The 24161-nt window shown below is 32.9% G+C and overlaps 1 protein-coding gene across 3 annotated transcripts; it reads left to right on the forward strand.

The window, feature by feature from the left end:
- The first annotated feature begins 18176 nt into the window (after positions 1-18176).
- Positions 18177-24161, forward strand: LOC21404926. Of its 3 annotated transcripts, none has more exons than XM_024165969.1 (4): positions 18177-18533; positions 19701-20750; positions 22126-23008; positions 23651-24161. In XM_024165969.1, the coding sequence occupies exons 2-4, from the start codon at positions 19782-19784 to the stop codon at positions 23695-23697; spliced, it is 1899 nt and encodes a 632-aa protein (XP_024021737.1). In that variant the 5' UTR covers positions 18177-18533; positions 19701-19781; the 3' UTR covers positions 23698-24161. The 3 variants fall into 3 exon arrangements, with proteins under 3 accessions (XP_024021737.1, XP_024021744.1, XP_024021740.1); XM_024165976.1 differs by having other exon boundaries at positions 23677-24161; XM_024165972.1 differs by lacking the exon at positions 18177-18533 and adding an exon at positions 18743-18797.

The following is a 24161-nucleotide window of genomic DNA, read 5'->3' on the forward strand; positions in this document are numbered from 1 at the left end:
CTCCTCTCTCCTCTTCTCTCTCTCTCTTCCCTTCTCTCCCTCTCTTCCATTCTCTCCCTCTCTTCCCTTGCTCGCCGCTGCCACCGCCACCGCCGGCCGGATTCCGCCACCGCCGCTACGAATCGCTCGTCGCCACCTCACCGTTCGACGTTTACCGGTATGTTATACACACTCCGGTAACTTTTTTTATTGTTTTTATGTGTTTTGTTGAGTTGTTTGTAAAGTGTTTGTAAAAATGTCTAAATGAAGTTTCTAAACATTTACTATGAGGCTGTGTAAATGTTAGTTTATGACGTTAATTTAGAATTATTTTTGAACTAGTGGTTAATTTATTAATTTACATTATTTATTAACATAATTAGATTTAATGCCGAGGAAGGAAATTTTTTTGTGTATTTAAATATGTTACACTAGAATGTTAATTTACATTATTTAAAATGTTAATTTCGGTCACGTTAAATTATGTTCGATGTTTCAATTTGATGTAGGCGTTTGATTTTTTGCCTTCGTCACTGTTTGCCCTGTTCCTCTAATGTAATCCCGCTATTTTCAGCCTCCATTTAGTGGGTTTGAACTTTGTAAGTTTTTTATATTTATTGTACTTTTAGTTTAAAATTATTGTAGTTTTTGGTTGTATGAATTTGGGATTATAATTTTGATATTTGAACTATGATTTTCTTATATTGTTGAACTATGAATTTGGTTGAGCTCTTATCATATTAATTTCGGTTTTTTGCGACAACTTTTTTAGACTTGTCGTCACAAAAAAATAAGATTATTTGCGACGACAATTTGAAATGTTGTCGTAAAAAATGATCATATCATGAGAATTTTGTAACAACGTATTAGCGACGCCTGTCGTCGCAAATACAGACTGTCGTCGCAAATACATTTGTGACGACACTATGTCGTCGCAAAAAACGTTTTTATGACGAATTATTTGCGCCGACAAATTTGTGACGACGTATCATCGCAAAAAAACCTTATTTGCGACGACATTCGGGTTTTTGCGACGACATTTTATCGTCGCAAAAAACCCTTTTTCTTGTACATCCATGAAAAAACAATCTTGTGAATTTGAACTGAAGACCTCATCGTATAAGCTACGTACGTTAGGTGTTAGGTGGAAAATAACTACAAGATTAAGTTTGTAACGGCTACGACCATCTAGTTTTATGCTTAGGTGTAAAATAACTACAAGATTAAGTTTGTAACGGCTACGACCATCTAGTTTTATGCTTAAGTATTAGGATAATTTCAAAAATACTCTTTGAATTATGCACCTTGGTTTAATATGCTCCTTAAACTTTTAAAAGTACTCATTTTGCTCCCCGAATTATAGAAATGCGTCACCAAAATTCCTTCCGTCTACAACCATCTAAATAATAACAGAAATGCTGATCTGACTTCAGTTTACTGCTTAATAAAGGGCAAATACAAGAGATTAATTTCTAAAAAAAGGGGAAAAAAGGGTTCCAATTCCCCCCATATCAGATTAATTACAAGTTAAAAAATTGGACAAACAAAGGGATTGTTGAGGCTAGAGAAAAATCGGGAAGATCAGGGATTCACAACATTGTTGGCAGAAAGGATGATGAAATGACAAGCGGGTCTCCTTCAGCAGAGGTTTCAATCCATCATTCCGGTTAGTTTTTGGTTCTAGTTTTATTTTTGGATTATTTAGGTAAGTTGAGGAGTTTATTTAATGTATGATTTGTGTTTAAATTCAACCCTCTTTGCTCCTATATTCGGTATAATTAGGTAATGTAATGCAGGAGGATACTGATAGGAGGCGGCTTACGTGGCCTCAGTCTTAAAAAAGTGTCTGAGTCTGTCTGTGGGGTGCGTCCATAGATTCGTAAGTGAGTTTTTTAAATAGCCCACAAATTCGTAAGAGACTCCTTAACGAAAGGGCTCAAACAAGTAGTGTTTAGTGTGGATTCCCGAGTATGTTTAGAAAAGATTAAGAAAATTACAGAATTTACCTTAAGAGTATATGAGTCTAGATTTTACTCATCATTCTTGATTAATATCCTTTTACTAGTATGGTTATTTAATTAAAAATGTTATTAATCAATAGTAAATAGTAAAAATCCTGACCTAGGGTATTTATCTCATTTCTTATAAAAAATTTGATATTTATCTCATTTTTCTTAAAAGATTTGATTGCGCCTCTTCAATTAATTGTAACTTTTAATATAAATGGTTGCGTCACTCCTACATATTAATGTATTATTTTTTGCTTGGAGTATGTTTTTTATTTTTATTTTATTAATTCATGGTGGGTGCTTCCGGATTTCATTCACAGATGGTATATTCTGTATGGATTTGGAGGATCAATCCAACTTCGACGGCCACACCCTTCATTAACATCTTGAAACATTCAAAAAAAAAAAAAAAAAACCAAAACGGAGTTTAAGACATAAAAGCTTTCTTTAGGAAAAAGAAAAAAAAAAACCACCCAATAATTTTAATTGAAATAAAAATTAACAAAGTGACACTAGGAGTTTGGATAAGGTGAGATTTGAGTGAGGGATTGCGAATTCAATCCCATCTTGTGTAAAAAATAATAAAAAAATAACAAACACAACTTTATCTTGTATCTTCCATGTTCAAAAAATCTTTCCCTGATCCCTCAGCACCACAATCACAAAATCCATCCATATCCAAATCAGCATTTCTATTTTGTAATGAACGGTTGTGGATGAAAGGAGCTTTGATGAAGTATTTCTATACTTGGGATGAAAAGTATGCTTTAAAAATTTAGAAGACATATTAAATTAAGGTAGATAGTTCAGGACTTAAGGACCTATTTTTGAAATTAATCCTAAGTACTAATAAGTGTATATTAACTAACAATAATGATTAAACATATCATGAGAAGGAGAAGTTACTGATATTTTTTACCATCGATAAATTAAGGACGAATCAAATAAGAGTGATCAAACAAAATGCTCTTGATTAACTTCTAAGAAGATGACTACTGTGGTAAAAAGTAAAAAAAAAAACAATTTATCAGTTTCCATATTATTCTACGAATAAAGTAAACAATATTTCATTAGACATGTATAGGAGCAGTAATTTTCAAATTAAATTAGGCATGTTACGATATCTCAAAATTAAAAAGCCAATCTTCTTGGTCCCCCCTTGTTGATTATCAGAGCCTTTCAGGTAGGGGTCCACGAAAACGAACCAGGTATATAGCCTGTTCACTTCGCTGATTCGAGTTGAAATGTGATTTTGTGTGAAAGTTTTTTATTGTAGTAAAAAAGTTAAATGTGACTGTTTCTGAGAGCTTTTTACTGTAACAAAACTCAAATTCTAAACTCGAATCGGCGAAATAAACGGGCCATAAAATTGTTGTTACAGTGAAGGGGTTTGGATTCTGTCAAGAAATTCTACACAGTTTCCAAAATTCCTTAAATATTTGCCATAAATATCCGTCCACTTTTTCTTTTTCCTATTGGTCTTTTGACTTCTATTGGTATTTTGCTATAAATAAGAGGTTTTTTTTTTTTTTTTTTCTTCTTTAAACCAGTCTTACCTAGGAGTTTTTCTTTGTATGTACACGATATAGTAGCAGAAGATTAGGGACTTGAAAGTAAATGGCCATTTTTTAAGGTTCTTTTAATAAATGGTCAAAGTTATAAATCTTAGTTTATCATTGATTAATTTAGTGGTTTTAATTGACTTTTTTCAGCGTCACTAATTGGCTTTAGTATTTAGTACTGATTAACTTAGTGATTTATTCATTGATTAATTAATTATATTTATTAACTAATCAATTTTAATTAAGAAATTACGGATGTATTAGGGATAAAACATTAATAAATGAATGCATCTATTGACACCTTTTAAAAAAAAAAAAACTTTTCACACACCACTTTCTAATATTACAAGATTATCCATTAATAAAATTATTTTTAAGGACAATAATATTTTTTTAAAAATATTCATTACGCAACCCATTATTAAAAAAATATTGTCTTCTAAAAAACACATGATTAGCACTATAAGAAAAACACGTATGATTAAAAAATTATAAAAAACATGAGTTCACAAAATTTTATATAATCTATAATATATGCAGCAGAAATCAAATGTTATATAAAAATACATATATATTTGTTTCTTCATGAGAATATTATATTTGACTTTGTCGTGAGGAAGCTTTGGGACTTCGTAAGGAAATTTCGTGGATTATTGAATCGGTATTTTAACTCATTAAGTTAACAGTTTTAAAATTATTGTAAGAAATTTCCCAAAAATAAAAATACTATTGTTAGAAACATCGTATTTTTCAAGAAAATAAGAAGAAGAAGAAGAAACATGGAAGAAAACAAACCTCATAAAAAAAAGAGATTGTTTTTTTTTAAAAAGGAAGATTGTCTATTTGTTAGTGGGCAAAAAAAAAAAGAGATAAAAATTACAATTTAGTTGTAGAGATTTTTTAGGAATAATAAGAGTGTAATAAATCATACTTAGAAGAACTCTTTTATATTCCAAAAAAAAAAATTCTAAACTTGAATTGTGGGTAGTTTAAGAATGTGTGTATAAAAAGTAGAATGTGGATATAGTTGTAGGAGTTTTTTTATAAAAAAAAAAAAATTTAAGAGGGGCGTAACAAGTAAAATGAGGAGTAATTTTAAAATGTGTGTGTAAAAAATATAAAAATGAGTGTCAATAGACACACTCTTGATAAATTGATGATGAACCGGTTTCTCAGTAATTGATTGTAGTTTATCACTGGTAAACTAATATAAAAAACTGGTCAATTCCCTTAGGAAAAAAAATCTATAATTTGTTTAAAAAAAGGGCCATTAAATGGGCAATAAAAAAGAGGTCATTTACCTAATGCAACAAAACAAATAGTTATATCATAATATACATCAACAGATAAACACTGGCCGCCTAAAAGTAGTATGGAAATTATGACTAATGTTGCTCGTATCGTATGATTAATCGTTCTTTGTACTTTTGTTGTACTTGTATTGTTTAATAGTAATGCATACCCTATTAGTGTTTATGCGCTTAAAAATAAATATAACAATGCTCTTTAAGATATTTTGATTAATAATAAAGATTTATTTATTTTATGTATTTATTTATTGTCCTCTTTACGTAGTATTAGTTAAATATATGATATGCAAATTGAAAGTCTGAGACTGTCATTCTAAATCTTTAGATCTTACATGTAATGAGAAGAATATGCAAAAGACAGAAATCTAAAGATGATAATCTAAATAATATGATCTGCAATCGAGGGAATGAAGTTGGGCGCTTTATTCATGTTAAGATTGTTATGTTGTTTACTTCCTAACGGAGACGGCTTGTCTTAGTTGTCGAAGGTGAGACTCTAGAGTAGAGACATTGATATAGTTCCTAGTGGTGAAATCTATATTAGATCAGATCAAAGTTGAATTGTTTTAATTAATAATTCCGTCTGAATAAAACAATTCATTTTTTGAAGAATTATATGTGGTCATCTTAATCCTGAGATGGATAATGAACCCGTGTGCTTGACTTGTATACTTTGATGTACCAAAGGGAGACATCATGACATTATGTAAATGTATGCTTACCGGTACGTTGGGGGTATGACTCTTGTGTGCGTAGATTCATTGTTTATAGATAGTGGAATCTATAGCTCCTATAAAAGGTCAATGATATCCTTTTATGCATTATCTGTGGATTGAAAAATACGAGTGCTCAACCATTAGACTACTCTGTGTCATCTAATGGTTTACTATTTATATTGGTATGGATAGTGGTTTTCCGATGGAGTGGTAATGGAAACATAAGATAAATATAATCAGGAAGGTAAAACGAAACTTGACCTTAAGTCGAGTATGGATATCTTATAGGGATGATACACTAATATAATGAGTCATGGACGAGAGCTATTCGGAGTTTTGTAAATATGCTATATGAATCAAGAGTTCAGCTCTAGGCTTTTAGTGGAGTAGCGCTAGAGTTTATAATCATGAGATGGACTTGTTGGATTACAAGTACTGTTGTGATTATAGGAGCTTGATTTGTATATGTCCATTAGGTCCCTTTGCTAGCTCATATAATTTCCTGTAACGATACAGCGTATTTTTTACATATTGGTAACGTGTGTTATTTCCGTAATAAGGTTCAAAGTTAATTAGAGATCGGTTGATTAATTCATAAGTAATTTATGCGCAAGTTTCCCGTATTAAAAAATATGAGAAACAAGTTTCCTGTAATGGTACCGGTCAACTTGTGGGTAGTCTGGTCAGTATACACCGGGTGACCGGACCGGGCGGTTGACTGGTGGATTATAACTACTCTGCCACCGGTCGACCGGTGCCAACGCGCAACGAGGGATGACGTGGCAAAACTGACTCTATACACGAGATAAGTTTTGGGAAACCTAATTGTTACGGGAATATGACTTCTTAAATATTACAAATAGCCCAATAAGTCACATTATTAGATGGATCACTTGAGAGACTTTTTTGGGGCTATTGGTAGAAAAATTCTTTAGAGGAAAAATTATTCAATTCTCAAGAACGATTTTTCTTTTGGCCCTCTTGTGGTTGGAAGGAGTTCAAGAATACTAAGGGGAGATTAAACGATGTGTGCCCACTCACACTCCGATCGTAGAAACGAGAATATCAAAGAAGACCAGTTGGTTGAGGCTCTTCCGGTTGCTGTTTAGAACGCTTTGATATGTCAGATTGATATGTCAGATATGTTGTTTTCATAATCTCTAAATGTATGTTTTAGATTTTTGATATTTATGTTATATAACATTATGAACATGTTCTTATTTGATTTAGGCATTAATTTAAATTTTTTTAAAAAAATTCCGCTCCGATCCCTTTTTATTATTTTTTTTCCAACATATCCTAGCTAGGAAGATTGGGCGGTAGACAATTTTTATTGCGACTGCTTTCTTGTATGATTAGGTAATTATGCCAATTATTATGTATCTTTCAAAAAAGAAAAAAAATATATTTCTTTTGGTAAATTCAATAAAACAATCATTTTTAATGCAAAGCAATTATTTGTCACTATGTAGAAGAGTTCAAATTAAAGATAGATATTAGAATTATTTGAACTATTTATAAAGATAGTATATTATGTCATGCGTGCATTATAACATAAACAAAGAGTACAACATATGCTTATGACTGTGGGGATGGACAATGAATTACACGTGCCGTCAAATATATTTCAGTTTCGTACTTGTACTTTCTTAATTAATTTCTAGCACAAACGATATGTACAGTAAAGCTTCAAGCAAAAAACTCCAACATGGGTCTTTCATATTTTCAGGCAAAAAAAAAAAAAAAGGTCCTTCATTTAAAAAATAGTTGCATATTGGTGGTGGGTAAAAGTTTTACCGTAAAGCCACAAACTTTAATTCTCAACCAAAAAAAAAAAAAAACACAAACTTCTATTGGCTGTGTGTGTCGCATTTGCTCTCTCTATGTAGGGTCATTCGGCATAATTGGTTTGTTGATACTAGCTACCTTTTAGTTTTCAGTGCCAGGGAAACAATATATATATATATATATAAACTGCCTTCCTACTTCTATTATTAATATTATATTGGGATGGAAATACTTACCAAGCTAGTATTACAAGTCTTGTCTAAATCTGCTATGTCCTGAAAAATCTTTTTTCCATTCTCTCACTAATCAAGATTAGCATTATATCATCTAAACTTATAAGTTGAAAAACCATTAGGGTCTAAATTTTTCTGTAAATGATGTGGCAAAAACTTGATTAGTGAAGCAACCGATATTAAGTTATTAGAAAGAACTTTCTCAAAAGTATAGGCTTGTTGTGCATTTTTTTTAATTTTAATTTTTTGTTTTCATAGTGATGTTGGCAGAAACAAGAACAAACTGTTAATCTCTGTTATTTTCAAAGAACAAAAAGTAGTCTGTAAGTGTTTTCAAAGAACTATATATATGTATATGTATATAATCTTTTAATCAGTAGAAAAAACTTTTTACAAGGAAAATAATCTTTTTACTAATCGTAATCGTAAATGAAATTTTTACCTATTTACTTTAAATAACTTTAAAATATGTTATTTACTTAATTTAGTTTTATAAATACATTATGTACTACATTCTTCCAATTTTTAATATTACAATGGAACCTTTACGTGTCATGGTAGAACATCAGTGGTCATTGACTGACTTATCAATGGCTACTGCTGGTATATAATATAATACTATTCATTGAATATATTCAGAATTTAAACATAGTGACAGGGCATTATCTGCAATGGTTTTCTTTTTCGATGATAAATAAATTAATGCAAGGTTGCCATTTCTCTCGAGTGCCGATGGCACTCGTCCAAACTTTTTAATTTCTAGTTGCAATCTAATTGGACCATTACCACGGGCCTTTTCTCAACAGATGACCAGCCCAAACCATATTGTGCCAACAAAAACTGGCTTGAATAAAATAGAGAAAATTACGTGTTTCATCCGATAATCACTAACCTCTTAATTCTACCCTTTTTATTTATGAGATATTTTCATTACAAAATGAAAAGATTAAAATACCCATAGATTATGGATCATAACTTGATGGATCATACTATGATTGACGCCAGTGATCGGAGGTCGGCGGCCGGACTAATTTGTCAGATTATAGATCATAACTTATCAAGTTATGGCCAGAGATCGGCCAATGACCGGTGTAATCTGTCAGGTTATGGATTATAACCTGTCAGGTTATGGGCGGCAGTCAACCAAAGACTCTTTGTTGGCCGGTGTAATTTATTGAGTTATGGATCACACCTTGTGCTGGAGACCTGCCAGTGTAATCTGTCAGGTTATGGATCATAACCTGTCAGGTTATGACCAGCGGTCGGCTAGAGACCCGCTGGTGGCTGGTGTAACTTGTTAGGTTATGGCTCATAACCTGTCAAGTTATGGCCGGAGACCAGCCGGTAGCCGGTGTAATTTGTCGGGTTATGGATCATAACCTGTCAGGTTATGGCCGGAGACCTGCCAGTGGCTGATGTAATCAGTCAGGTTATGGATCATAACCTGTCAGATTATGGCTAGAGCCCCGCCAGTGACCGGTGTAATTTGTTAGGTTATGGATCATAACTTGTCAGGTTATGACCGGTGTAATTTGTCAAGTTATGGATCATAACTTGTCAGGTTATGACTGCCGGCCGGCTTGAGACCCGCTGGTGTTTGGAGACTGCCGATATAACTTATAATTTACCAATGGACCATTAAGGGTAACTTTGAAATTTTAAAAATGTTTAATTTAACTATTTTTATTATTTTAATTGTAAAAGGATAGAAATCAACGTGCTAATCTTTAGAGGTTAGAAATAAATTAGAGTACCGCTTGTGGTGTCGGTGTGAACGGTTTTAGTGCGTTTTTTTGTCAAAACAATGACCAAATAAAAAATAATAATTCTTTTTGGACGATTTGTAGGGTTTAATATTTTAGAGAAAAATCAAATTAAACCAACCACTTATTATTTATTAATTGAGCCATTTGATTTGTTTGGTTTAGGCTTAAACTGAAAAAAAAAATTTGACATATTGGAAAAATATAGAAGTTTTTCATATGATTTCAAAGTTTGTCATTCAACTCCAACATAACAACATTCAAATATTAAAACATTTTCCATCTTTAAAAATAATATCCAAAGTAATATTTTACTATTTTAAAATCCATTACGATAACTAATAGAAATCATTATGCATTTTCAGTAAGATTTTTTGTCAGTTTTAAAACACCAAACCGATCAAAAAACAAAAAAAAGCAAATGGCCACAACAAACGAATAATTAAGGCATCGTTCATTTCACTGATTCGAGTTTTGCTACAGTAAAAAGTTCTCAGAAATATGCACATCTAACTTTTTTGCTACAGTAAAAAGCTCTCATATAAACTCACATCTCAACTCGAATTAAAAACTCAAATCAGCGAACTAAACGGGTCATGAAATATGAATAGTTTGGCTAGGTTTTATTTGAATTGATCTATTTTTACGGTTTGTAGGTTTTTTCACCCCTAATTGCAGCCTTTTGGTATTATGTGTAGAAATCTTAGCTCGACGCGATAGAAAACAGTCCATGTGCTCTGACCCTGGATTTTATACCAATGTTGGTATTATGTGTAGAAATCTATGTAAAAAGTGAGCGACTTGTGTTGCTCTGTTTGTTTTTTTCTCATTGGATCTTCTCGCAAATACAAAAACGGGACTCTCCTTTACTTTGATTCCTGTTTAAAATCCATATAAAAGAAGAATTTGGAGAATGATTACTCATTTGTTTTGGTTGATTTTCTATCTAGCAGTTGGCAAGATTATCGCAAGATGATTGTGATCCAAACTCAATGACAGATTTCATCAGGGACAATGTTGCTAAGAAAACAATCACAAAAAAAAAAAAAAAAACCACAAAAAAAAAAAAAAAAAATGTTTGGATTCAAATGTGCACCTAATCATTCTTTGTAAAAAGTGGTCATTTTACGAATAAAAAATTTTAAAAGTTATTTTACTAATAAAACTTTTCTATTGAGTTATTTTTACAAAGACCTCGTAACAAAATTTAAATTTTAAATTCGAATCGGTGAAATGAACAGAGCCTTGAGCCTATGTATAGAGCACAATTGGGTCCCTAAGGCCATTAATTCTCTTATTCAGTTTCACACCGTCATTTTACTGAGTTTGAAAAGGTTTTAGAAGCACCATAATCCTCAGAAGAAAAAACTCCATTTCAAATTGCACAGAAGCATCAATGGCCGGAGGTATATTTTCGGTCTTTTTATTCCGCATTGATCTAAATGCTATTTTGGTGATATTAAGCATGTTTAGATCGTATGGTTAAGTATAACAGTTGGTATTAGAGCCTTATTGCCTCTGCCTTGATGTTTTAGAAATCTGACGTTTTTACGTTAAAATAACTTATGAAAATTTTGATTTTGGAAGTTTGATTTTTGGTGTTTTTAATGAAAAATATGGTTAGAAATCATTAAGAAATCGATTTTCTAACGTTTCAGTGATTTGAAACACCAATTTTGGTGTTGGAAGACCAAGAAACGGTCGGGTTGAAACTGGGTTGAAATGACCATGTTGGAGGTTGAAAACGACCATAAAAAAACTCAAATGCATAAGATCAAACAAAAGTTGTCAACTAGTTGAATTTTTTTTTTTTTTTTTTTTTTTTTTGGCTTGCTAAGTCGTCAACTAGTTAAATTGATAGTCACTGATACTAGAATAAATTGACACTTGCTAAAGATTAAGAAAAACAAAAAAACAAAAAGTGTTGAGCAAGTGAAAGAGTTACCTTGCTTAACCCACTAATTAATCATTTAAAAAGTTGAACACATAAAACCTACTTTACATTAATTTGGTATTTGTCCTTGTTACATACTTCAAATTAGATCACTTTTAAGTATCATATTCGCGTTTATGAAGCTGTAAAAGAATGTAATAAAAGGCGTAATGGGATCGGAAAGAAAAGTAAGTAATAAGAAATGTTATTTATTCTTTTCAAGTGTTTACTTAATTATTAGATGATGTAATTCTTTTCTTATATTTATTAAAATTGAAAATAACAATGTTATGAATGTAATCATTAAAATATCCTTGTATGCAATTAGATAATCATTGACTATATAGTAATTCGTTAAGAGTAGATAAATAAATTTAACATTAATTTGTTTTGACATGGAACCAAAATGTTATGAATATAATCACTAAAATGTCTTTTTTACATAATTAGATAATCATTGACTATATAGTAATTCGTTAAGGTTAGATAAATGAATTTAGTATTAATTTCTTTTAATAAGAAATCAATACTAAACATTTCTTTTTCTCACTCTCTATATTGTGTGGGGCCCTAAATCTTCACTATTAATTTTATAAGTAAATATATTATTAGATAAGTAAATATATTATTAGATGGGAAAAAACCCACTCATTACTTTCCCTTTCTATTTGATGCAAAGTAAAATTGTCCTATTTATAGATGGTTACTTATAACTTCATAATTTTAAACCAAAGCAAGCTTACATGACTAGTGGAATGCTGGAATATAAAATCATGCATATACACATTATTGGTTTTATTGGAAAAAGTTTTGAGAGCGTATCATTGATGTTAAGCACGATTAGTAATTAAAAAATGGACCCACCTGTTAGACGACATATTTCAGGACCCATAGGACCGATGCCTTATCTCATATTATTTCAATCGTGGCCATTTCTTACGCTATAGCTTAATAGCTAGTCTTGGTCGTGTCTCCCTTAATTGATTGTCTCTCAGATCTTTCGGCTTTAAGATGATTTTCCATGATTATGTGCCTTTTTTCTTGCTTTGATATTCTATGATTATAGACTTGGTAGCACGTGAAGTAGTTGTGCATACGTGTGTATAGAGCATCAATCCGAGATATATAAACTTATTCATTTTATTAATTCGAGTTTTTAATTTTAAATTTATACGATTAAAAACACTAAAAAAATATCGCATTTAATTTTTTTTACTACACTTTAAAAATTCTTAAAAATATCACATCTAAACTCAAATTAAAAATTTAAATTCGTAAAATAAACGAGACCATATACATTCACGTACAAAGGATCAACAATTATTGCAACATTATGTAACAAGTGGGAAATTAAATTTTATAAGGCAGATATGGACATAGTTTGTAGATCCAATAAATAAGATGTGAGCCGAGTTGTCAATATCATGGTTTGGTCCACGTCTCCATTTCCACTTGTTGGAGTTAAGGCCGACAGTATATATATATATATATATATATATATAGTACAATATATATGTACTCCAATTTCTTTTTTATCTTCTTCACCAAATCCAAATCCCCCCGTTATTCATGAGTTAGTGACCTTTCACACGGAACTATAGATGCAATTGGAATCTTCTTATAAGGTCGATATATTTTGAGGAAATTGAGTTAGGTGGCCTTTTCTTTACCCAGCACAAAATTTTTGGGTCAACTTTTTTTAATTTAGGGATATGACCGATTTATCCCTTTTCTTAGATTTTCAAATTTGTCACCATCTTCTTCCTCTTCCTTTCAAAATTAAAATGCCGAGAGCAAGAGAGAGAGACATCGAGAGCAGGAGAGAGAGAGAGAACCGTAGAGAAGTGTGAACGAAATAGAGGAAGAAAAGGGGCTCTCGGCTGCTAGGGTTTTGAAGGGGAGGCTTTTGGTCATTTTAGTGTCATAAAAAAACTGACTGGCCATGTATCTAAATTTAAAAAGGTTATGCACATTTATTAAAATTAGGGGTCAAATATGATGTTATCCATGTATGTATTTTCTTTTTACGACCATTATTATTATTACTGTTATTATTATTTTTTATTTTTTATTTTGTCATTAAAAAAAGGAGTGCACAGATAGAGAGATTATTAGTGCCAACGGATCTCTCATAGTAGAAATTTCAAGGACTCATTAGTAAAACGGAAAGATCTTAATTTCAAGAGAATTGTAGTCTCATGGGAATTGTAACTAATAGTCGAGCTTCGAATCTTTGGTAAAACAACGTATTATTAGAGTTGTTAATAAATAACAATTCTAATCCTAAAAGGAGATATGTGAGGGACAAATATGAGTTTATGAACTAAAAAAACAACAGATATCTAGTAAATAAGAAATGAGTACATATTGATAATATATTTATGACAATTAATGACATTAAATTCTTATCACACAACGTAATTAAGTTTTTATATTTAATGATAATTATCAATAAAATCGTAACTATTAAAACCTCTTATATATGTATATATCTAAGAGTTTCATGAGAATAATCCTATAACTCTCAGATATATCAAATTTGATACATTTTCCACAGAGTAATCCTATAACTCTCAGATATATCAAATTTGATATATTTTTCAGATTTTACCCATAACTCTCAGATATATCAAATTTGATACGTTTTCCAGATTTTACCCAACTTGATCATGGGGTAAATATGAGATTCATCAGGTAAATCTTTGATTTATTGGATTACATCATGAGGTGAATTCTGAATTTATTTAATAAATCACGAATTTATTATTGTTTATTAATTTAAATTATTTTTCTGCCATTTATTTTTGTTCCTGTAAAAAAATATTATTATAATTACCTTCTTCTCCCGCTCTTACTTGTTACATCCTATAATGAAATAAGGGCTCTAGATGGTTAATTATAAAAGTTATACTTTTCATTTCTATTATTTTTAATTTACAAATAACCTTTTATTTGAAAAAATTACAACTTACTACAACACGTTTTGATTTTTTCTTTTTTTTTTTCTTTGCAACTTTCTTCCCGTTAAAATTTCATATTTAAAATGCAGGGGATTCTAGATACACTATCAGGGAAATAGTTTTTCCCTGATTCGAAACTGAATACAAGCAAACTTACGTTTTAAAACTTTTACAATGGTTATAGAAGGTCATTATACAAATAATTCCATGTGCTTTATAATATCTGTTTGACGATAAAATTTTTCATGTATAATTAAAGAGTTTCAACGCACTATCAATTTTTCTTGTTATTCTCTTTTTAAAATTTAGGCTCGCGAGCACTGTCTAAAATTTCAATTCATTTTGAAACTTTGTCGCCACATTCAATTATAATCTCAATTGAATTTTCGAAGCAAATTATTTATTTGTAATGCTTTTATTGAAGTTTATTTATGGTAAATTAATTTTAAACCATGGTGTTTGTTTGTTTGTTTTTTTTTTTTTGGGACTAGCTATACGTGGTGTTTGTTTAGTTGAGTGAAAGAATTATTTTCATTAAAAAATAATAATACTGTGCATCTGTATATTTGCCCCAAAATAACGGTGCAATAACGGTGTTTCCTGGTAATTAAAGTCAGGGGGGCAATAACGGTGTTTCAATAAAAGTTCGTGTCCAGTTTGGTAAACTGGCAACACCGATTCAAAAAAACGGTAAAGAAAGAGACTTTCTGACAGGCGTGTAAGGAAATGGGACCGGACGCCCCTTAACAACATAAAAGCAAAAGAAAACGCTGTTGCCCGCTATTGCAATTATAAAATCCTGAAAAATGGTGGTGCTCCACTTTCTGTCCTTTCCTTACCCATTCTCGCCCCTCCCACGCGCTCCCTAGCTCTTATTTATTTATTTGTTTGGTTTTTATTGGGATAATTTTAATTTGGTATCCTGTACGATATTGAAATCGTCTTTTAATATTACGTATTTTTAATAATTTTAAATTAATATTTTTACGTTTTAAAAAATAAGTTTTGATGTCCTGAGATTTTTTTAGGAAATGAAATGTTGAATTTGTCTTTTTAATAATTTCTAATTTAGTTGACCTAAATTTACTCTTTATTCAACGTTTTAAAAAATAAAAACTTATTCCTGTAATTAAACATCCTTTTTGCCTTTAAAAATCTTTAAAAAAAAATGAATTTGGGACATCCAACGATTTCTTTACCCTTGTGATTAATTAATCAAAAACTTAGATATAGTGTAAGAATATTTCAATAAATATTAAAGTTTCTAAATATAAAAAACATAGAGCCTATATATAAACAATTAGATCTCCCACAGCCTTCCTTTTCAAGTATTTTCTTTCTCAATCCCATTTTATACACTCTATACATAGGATTATAAAAGACAAAGTCTACCCTGCCCCCATCCCTCCCTTTGGGCTAAAGTCTGACACCGGTCTTGAGCTGGATGTTGGATCTATGGCATGGGGAGGGGTGGTGCATAGTTTCAGTTTTTAGTGAAAGTGACTGCAGGTAGAGAACGATCAATTAGACGTCGAAGTTTTCCTTTTTTGTGAATGGCGAGCATTTGTGGAATCTTCGTGCTCAAAGAGGTTTAAGACAAGGATGTCCGTTGTCTCTGTATTTATTTTTATTGTGTGCCAGAGGTCTTTTTACGTTAATTAATGCAGCGGAGAGAGATTGTACAATCACGGGATTAGCTTGCTCTTGTAACGGTCTAAAGGTGAGTCGTTTAATTTTTCCGATGATAGTTTAATTTTCTGCAAAGCAAAAGTGGAAGAATGTGAGCAAATCAAGAGGATTTTGGAATGTTATGAGTTGGCGTTGGGACAAAGCATTAATTTTTTGAATTCTCTATTACTTTCAACTCAAATATAGAGGAGGACAAAAAGAGTTTAATTCAGGGTGTTCTTGGGTTGAATATTGCTCAATCCCATGATAAATATCTGGAGTTTCCTACTCGGGTAGGCAAAAATAAAAATAAACTTTCCGTGTCATCGAAGAGAAGGACTACAACAATAGAGGAGCAAGCTTTTTTTTTTTTTTTTGCAGGGGGTAAGGAGATCCTTGTAAAAGCGGCTGTGCTGACCCTCCAAAGTTATAAATGAGTTTGTTCTGGATACCAAGTAGCTTATGCGATGAACTCCATCAGTTAGCTGCTAGGTTTTGGTAGGGAGGGGACGACTCAAAATGAAAACCTCACTGGTGGTCTTGGAGTTGGTTGTGTTAGGCCAAATATGACGGTGTGATGCGTTTTAGGGATATATATGTCTTTAATCAAGCCATGTTAGCCAAATAATATTGGCGTATTCTACAAGATCCTGGATCGCTTGTTTCACGGGTCTTGAATGCTCGATATTTTCTTAATGTTCATTTTATGCAGGCTAGTGAAGGATCAAATGCTTCCTATATTTGGCGTAGCTTTCTTTGGGGTCGGGAGTTGCTTTAATCCGGGTATTTAAGGATCCATGGCTTCCTCGTCCGGTTTCTTTTCACCCTATAACCGTTGCGAATGACACTAACCAGGGCTATTATGTCTCTGATTTTTTGCATGGTTTGAATGATAACCATCTTAGATGGCATATTGAGTTGGTAAGGTCACATCTTCTACCAGTGGATACTGAACTTATACAGAACATTCTAATTGGGATGTATAGAAGTGATGATCTTCTCATGTGGCATTATGACAATAAAGGGAGATATTCTGTGAAATCTAACTATTTTACAGCTTTGAAGGTTAAGAAAAATGGCGAATCATCTTCGGAGAGTGCGGATCAGCGTTGTTGGAAGTTTTTGTGGCACTTAAAGATTCTCCTTAAAGTGAAGATTTTTGTATGGTGGGCTTTTCATAATATTCTGCCAACTTGGAAAAATCTTGCGGGGCGAGGTGTCAACTGTTTGAGAGGGTGTAGATGGTGCTTTCATTATAAGGAGACAACTTTTCATGTTTTAATTTCGTGTGACGTTACTATGTGCATTTGGAGTCGCAATACCTTCTGAAATCTCTTTTTAGCTTTTTTGAGTGATGGCTTGGATTATCTCTTATTGCGCTTATCTAATGTGCTAAAAGTAAATGATTTTGAAGTCTCTGTAATGGTGTGGTGGTATGTTTGGAAAGATAGGAATTTCTTCACTCTTGGGGAACATCTCTGTCTTCTAGAGGAGACTTTAGCATTGGCAAGTTCCTAACTGATTGAGTTCCAGCTTGCTCAAGTGAAAGTACAACTGCCGGAACAACATCCAGTTTTCATAGATTAGTGTTGGCGGCCTCCAATACAGGATCAACTAATGCTTAATGTGGATGCTTTAGTGGTGTCCAACGAATCTCACACTGGTATTGGAGGTCTTATTAGAGATGTTCGGGCTTCGTTTTGGGTGCTTTCTCAAAACAGTTAGTAGGTCGTTTCTCTCCTTTTATTTCTGAATGTCTGGCTATTAGAGAGAGTTTGCTTTTTGCGAAGGATAGCAGCTTTAGAGTCTCTATTGTTGAGAGTGAATCAGTAAATGCAGTCAGAGCAATCAAGGATTTATGTAGTTGTGCTGCTAAGTTTTCCATTTTAAATGAGATCAAGATCTTGATGTAAGAAGTTAACGGTGATATGTGTAGTCACATTTCTTGCTCTTGTAATGTGCCTGCCCACACATTAGCGAAGTTAGCTTTGTCGCTAGTTGAAGATCAGTATTGGTTAGAGGGTTTTTCTAATTGTATTAATGAGTTTATAAGTGCCAACATGACTTTTTTGATTAATAAAACTCGACTTTTCCCCGTAAAAAAAAGAAAAAAAAAAAACTATACCTAAAAACAAAAACAAAAAAATCAACAAATGTTTTTTTCTAAACATGCGCGTGATTTGGCGCGTGGGAGACCCAAACACTTTTTATGGGAAGTGAAAAATTTTCGGCTGTAGATAAACTCATGAGTCTCATGAAATTTGAACAGTGCAATAATTTCTCATTTGCGAGGATCTTGTCCGACTGTCAGAATCCATAAACAAGAAACCAAACGCCAAAAACGCCGTCGTATTCATCCAATTCCCTCTCCTCCTCCTCCTCCTCCTCCTCCTGGGTTTCTCTCTCGTTCTTCCTCACCCACTCTCTCTTTTCAAAACTCCATCTTCGTACCTCAACAGCAGAAGTAGAAACCAGGAAAAGCAAAAGCTTAAAAATCGAAGTCAAAGATTCAAAAGTAAAAAAAAAAATCTGCTTTTGCGATGTAGAGAAAGCAAGAGAAAGCACTTCTCTTCATCGTCGAAAGCACACACAAAAAAAAGCGCTTGTTCTAGGTATCTTCTCTCCTCAGCAGAACTGTCCTGTTTTATTCGTCGAAATGTTTTTTTTTTCTTTTTTCGGTTGTTTTGTTTTCGAATGTTGTCTTTAGGTTTTCAAAGTCAATGTTTTTACTGTTTTTGGTAGTGGAACGGGTTAGGGCTGGGATTTTGTTGTTGTTCTTATTTTGATCTGTTGGGGTGATGAGTAATTCGCCAATTGAGAAAAGTTTTCACTCAACGTTATAGATCTATTTCGTTTGGAGATTTGTTTGTGTAAATGTGAGAAAAATCACTGCTTTATCATTGTTATAGTTATTATTATTATTATTTTTGCTCTGAAAATGTCGTTATAGTAGCTTTACTTGCCTCTACTTCTGATAGAGCTGGAAAAAAAATATTGTTTTGATTTCTTTCACTTTTATATATATGATTAGTAGGAATCAAAACCTTGTCTTTTACTAGAGAAAAAAATAACTGGTTTTTATTATTTATTATTTTTTTATTTTTTTGGTGGCTTAAAGATTTTGCCATTTTGGTAAGGACTATAGTAGTCTTCCTAAGTAGTTTTTGCAGTGAATTTTGGATTTATATGTAGTAGTCACCACACGGTGAAGCATGTTTGATACGGAGGAAACTTGGGTGGTTATTGCATATAAAACTGGAATTTGATGGTTTATTAAAAGGGTATTTTGAAAATTAGAAATGAGAGGATTTTCTGAGATAGCATGGAAAATTGGAATTTTTGTTGAAAACTTTGGTTTATTAAAAGGTGTCAAACTTGTTGGAATCGTTTAAGAGTATGGAATCAATATTGTGATTTTGTTCGGACTGATCACTCGAATGATGACATTAGTAATTATCTTTGTAGTCATGGGTTTCTCGATACCTGTGGCATGATTCCTAAATTATTGAAATGTGCTTGCTTCTGTAAGAGCAGGTTGGGAATTCTCTACTATACATAACGAGAAGTAAAATGGATTTTTTGCTTGCACTATGTAATCAAATGTATTTCAAGTTATAAAATGGATTTGTGCTTACACAATGTAATTGAACATATTACAAGTTTAAGCTTTTGTGATTGTGTATTGCGTTCTTACTGTTGCCATTGAATGGTTAATTGCAATTTTGTCTTGGAGATTAGACTTGTTCTTGATGCTAAGCCAACATACCATTTTTTCACAGTATTGGCATGCTTATTGGATTAATCAGCGATTGAAGAGTTGAGTTGTTGCTGTATGAATATCAAGTGTTAGCTATCTAAACATGGATAAAGTGTCCTCCGACTGTCAATACCCGGGATGTTTCTTTTGTGTCATGAAGGAAGGGAATCCAAGTAAACGTAGAGCAAGCATTTTGAAATTCTTTAGAGAACTTCCTGCCCAGGATGATGATGGTCAGGTTCTCCCTATCAGCGGGCTTTGGAACACTGCCATGGCACATCCAAATGACCCCGAGTTCATTGAGTTAGGAATATTTGAATGCATGGCTGCTCTAATATGGAAGGGTCTAAAGAATCGTCGCTGGCTTTCTCACGACCAGAATATATACATCCCCTATTACGCAGCGCATATTATTGGATCCTATACCATGAATATGGAAGAATTTGCAGAAAGTTCCGTACATGCTGGGGTTATCCCTCCCTTGGTGGAACTTCTAAGAGGGAGGTTAACTTGGGTTGAGCAGAGAGTAGCTGTTCGAGCGTTAGGACACTTAGCAACATATGCCAGCACTTTTCCTGCCGTAGCTAGTCATGGTGAAATTCTTGAGCTTTCTATTCAACTGGCAACGAGTTCGCTAGAGATAGTGTACTCACATTTTTATCAATATGTTGATAGAAGGCTAAGCTACCATTGCGATTTGCTGACTCGTGGAATGGGTGGTGTTGAAATGGAATCCAGGAAGGCTGAGGAGTGGGCTAGTCAGTTGCAATGTTGGTCCCTGCAGCTCATCAACTGCTTTGCTTTCAAACCGGAGTTTCTTCCCACCATTTGCAAGCCTGAATTCTTGATAAAACTGCCTGGCATGTGGGGTGGGCTTGTTAACGAGAATTCACCAGCTGGTATTGGTTTATTGAGAACAATTTGTCATCATAAGCTTGGGAGAGGACCTGTTGCTGGCTGTCCTGTTATTATTGAATCATTATGTAATATTGCCCGGTCATCCGATGATTGGCAATACATGGCTATTGATTGTCTTCTTTGGCTACTTCAAGACCCAAGTACATGTCATAAGGTTAGTTATTCTATCACTTTATGCTAATACTGTTTTCATTTATTCTTACTTTCTATATATCCTTTTTCTTAATTGTGTGTAGTTCTGTAAGTTCATTTGCAAGTAGCAATCAACTATTAATTTATGTAAAATTAGATTCGTAAGTGGTGTGTCTTTGTTTTCTGTTATGAATAATAGAGAACTAAGAAATTGGTTGTAAAAATTCCCCCCCCAAAAAGAGAGAATAATAATGAGGAATAAAAAACAAAACAAAACAAAACGAAAAAAGGCATGGATATTTCTTCCTTAATGATTTTATTTTCATCAATAGGTGATTAAATTATCGATCTCTTTTTAGTTCCCTTCAACTTAATTCTGCAAATTCTTATGAGGTCTCTGAAAAATATGGTATTCTGTATGATACACTCTAAAAGTAATCCTTTTCTTTTTTACTATTTAAATTTTAAATTTGTAAATTGCTTGCATACATATTAGCCTATACACACATGCACGAACATATTTATCCGCATCTATTGGTTTCTTCTTTTTTCGTCTGTGTTTGGCGTGGCATGGAAATGATGCATGGAAGTCTCTTGTTTTTTGTTCAGAGATCTGCCTGTTATATGCTTGCAACTTTTTGCATTCTGTTTTTCTCTTTTTGAAAGACTTTTTTTTTTTTTTTTTTTAATCGTGTCATCCTTACAAATATCTCAAATGGGCATCTATTAATAGAATTAGACTTTGAAGCATGGTGGTATGAGTTTTTCATTGATGAGAATGCAATATTTATACATGAGTAAAGAGAATCCTAATCTAATTCAAAAAATTTAAACTAAGACTTATCTCCTAATAACTAATAATTTAAAATAATTCAAACTTTAAAATAAAAGATACTAATTAATCTAATCTCTAAATACTAGGATAAACTAAATACAAACTAATTTAAATTTAAATAAATCAATCATCCTTATCGTCAACGGCCCCTGGCAATTGACTAACGAGTTTTTGTTTAAAAAATGTTGTCCTTGCTACTTAATTTATTGATTTTGATTTTTGCCTAATTTCATTTTGCATATTTGATCTCCTTTATTTTTCATGACCTGCCTGCAGCTTAAGAAAAGTAATGAATTTTATAATACTAAAAAGATAAACAATATGTCTCCATATCTTTTGTTTTATTTTGTTTTTGGTATCTTGTTAGGAGTAGAAAACGTCAATAACTGTAGTTAAAAGTGTGAGCATCCTTTTTAAGTTTGCATATGGCAATAGCGGTGGACTGCGAAGTGTCAACTCCTGCTAATTACTTACTTTTAATTTGATGTTAAAGTTTCACTTTTTCCATTTTGTTTATAAACTTTTCAATGCCATATCTGATGCTAGTAAAATTGTTATATAGGTGATTGATAAGGCAGTACCTGCACTTGTAGACCTTGCTGAGATCACAACGCTGGGTGACCACAAGAAGCTTGGGGATTCTATTGCTAATGTTCTTCAGGAATGTATTCAGTCACAAGGGACAGGACGTAACACTCCAAGCAACCGGACGAAAGAACTGATTGAGGAGCTATTAAGTTCCAGACAGAGATTGAAATGGGAAAAGAATATGCCAAAAGAGGATCTACATATTAAACAGGCAGCTGCACTAGTTGTCAAGCTTGAAGGGAATTCCCTATTTTCTTCGGGAAATATAGCTGGAGCTGCATCAAAATACTCCGAAGCATTGGCATTATGTCCAGTGAGATCCAAGAAGGAGAGAGTTGTTTTATACAGTAACCGTGCCCAGTGTTATCTGCTGTTGCAACAACCTTTAGCTGCCATAAGTGATGCCACACGTGCACTTTGTCTTCACAACCCGCTTAACCGTCATGCCAAAAGCCTTTGGAGAAGAGCTCAGGCTTATGACATGCTTGGTTTAGCAAAGGAGAGTTTATTAGATGCTATTCTGTTTATAAATGAGTGCTCTCAATCAAATGATCCTGATCTATCATTGCGGCAAAATAAAGTTCCTGACTATGCTGAGCGATTAGTCAAGAAGCAAATGCGTGCTGCGTGGTTGTTTAGAGAGGCAGCTATCAAACATGGTGGTGTCCACTGTGAGGGCGATGCTTGTGACATCTATGGCCAAGAAACTGATGATTCGGAATGGGAGACAGCAAGTGAAAGTGATATAGGAAATGATGGAAGGGATGCAATGGGCGATGAAGATGAAGACGACGATGACAATGAATGGAAGAGTGAAGATGAGGGAAAAGATAAATACGATAAACCATCAATAAAAGGTACTACCTAAAAATGATACTCAAATTTCATGCGGAAGTCTGATATAAAAGATGTTTTGATAAAAAAAGATTTTGATTAGTTTAATAGAAGCTTTGTTTATGATGAAAATCTATTTGGACCATGACAGTTGCCACATTAATGATACCATCTAAACTTAAGTATGGAAAAAGTTATCCTTAGCTATCATCTAACTAAATGAGAGATGAATTTTATTCCTTGTTTGTTTCAATGTTTGTGTTTTTTCGTAATATATATGTAAGAGCCATTCCAACAATTATATCTAGAATTTAAACTTGTCTATCATGCAATGATAGTTAAATTTATCAACTGACAGAAATTCTGTCGCCCACATGAAAATGGTTCTTTGAACTCTGTTGTGCTACATGATGTAGAGTTAATTGACGGTCCTGCACTGCATGCAAAATTTCCCTCTCAATCCACAGATTAGATATTTGAACTCTGCGATGAGGAATTCTTCCTGGAGTGGGAGCTTTCTGTGTAGTGTTTCATTCAGGCCATTGGTGCCAACTTGATTCCTCCTGATTTCTTCTTGTTAATACTCTTGCAATTGGTTTTCTAATAACTAGAGCGTGTTTGAACTTTGGATGTCTAAATACTACGTTGGATACTTATTTGTACAGACCTTAAGCATGGATACAATGTGCAGCTTGTTGAAGATGAACCATAAAACTTGGATTGAAGATTTACCCTTCATATCCTGCACGTGCGACAATGGATGTGAAAGGTGAAGAAAGAAGTGACCTCGTTGGCGCGATCAGCTGAATCCGTCCTGAGGTTCATTGGAAACTGCCCGTCTTCCTGGGTCAGGTTAAGGAGAAAGAAAGTAGTCCAGTTCTTTTGTCAATTTAAAACTTGCTTTGTTGTGTATCGTTTTTAATTATTGTTCCTAATTTTTCATATTAAAAGTCAACTGTAGAAAAAAAAAGGGTGAAGTTTTTGAGTCTCGAGAACAAATGAGTGTAGGGTTGTGAAGTTTTTGAGTGATTACTTAGAGTTAGAGGCTTGTGTATATGAAAACGTTTACGCTATTGACATCAAACTATCATTTTGTCAATACTTCCGTCAGTAATTATGGTTTTTGTTTGCCTTAATCCGTGCAAGAAATTGATTTTGCTCTCATTTTTTCTCGCA

This window comes from Morus notabilis, unplaced genomic scaffold, assembly GCF_000414095.1.
Source record: "Morus notabilis unplaced genomic scaffold, ASM41409v2 Scaffold697, whole genome shotgun sequence".
NCBI classification, from domain to species: Eukaryota; Viridiplantae; Streptophyta; class Magnoliopsida; order Rosales; family Moraceae; genus Morus; species Morus notabilis.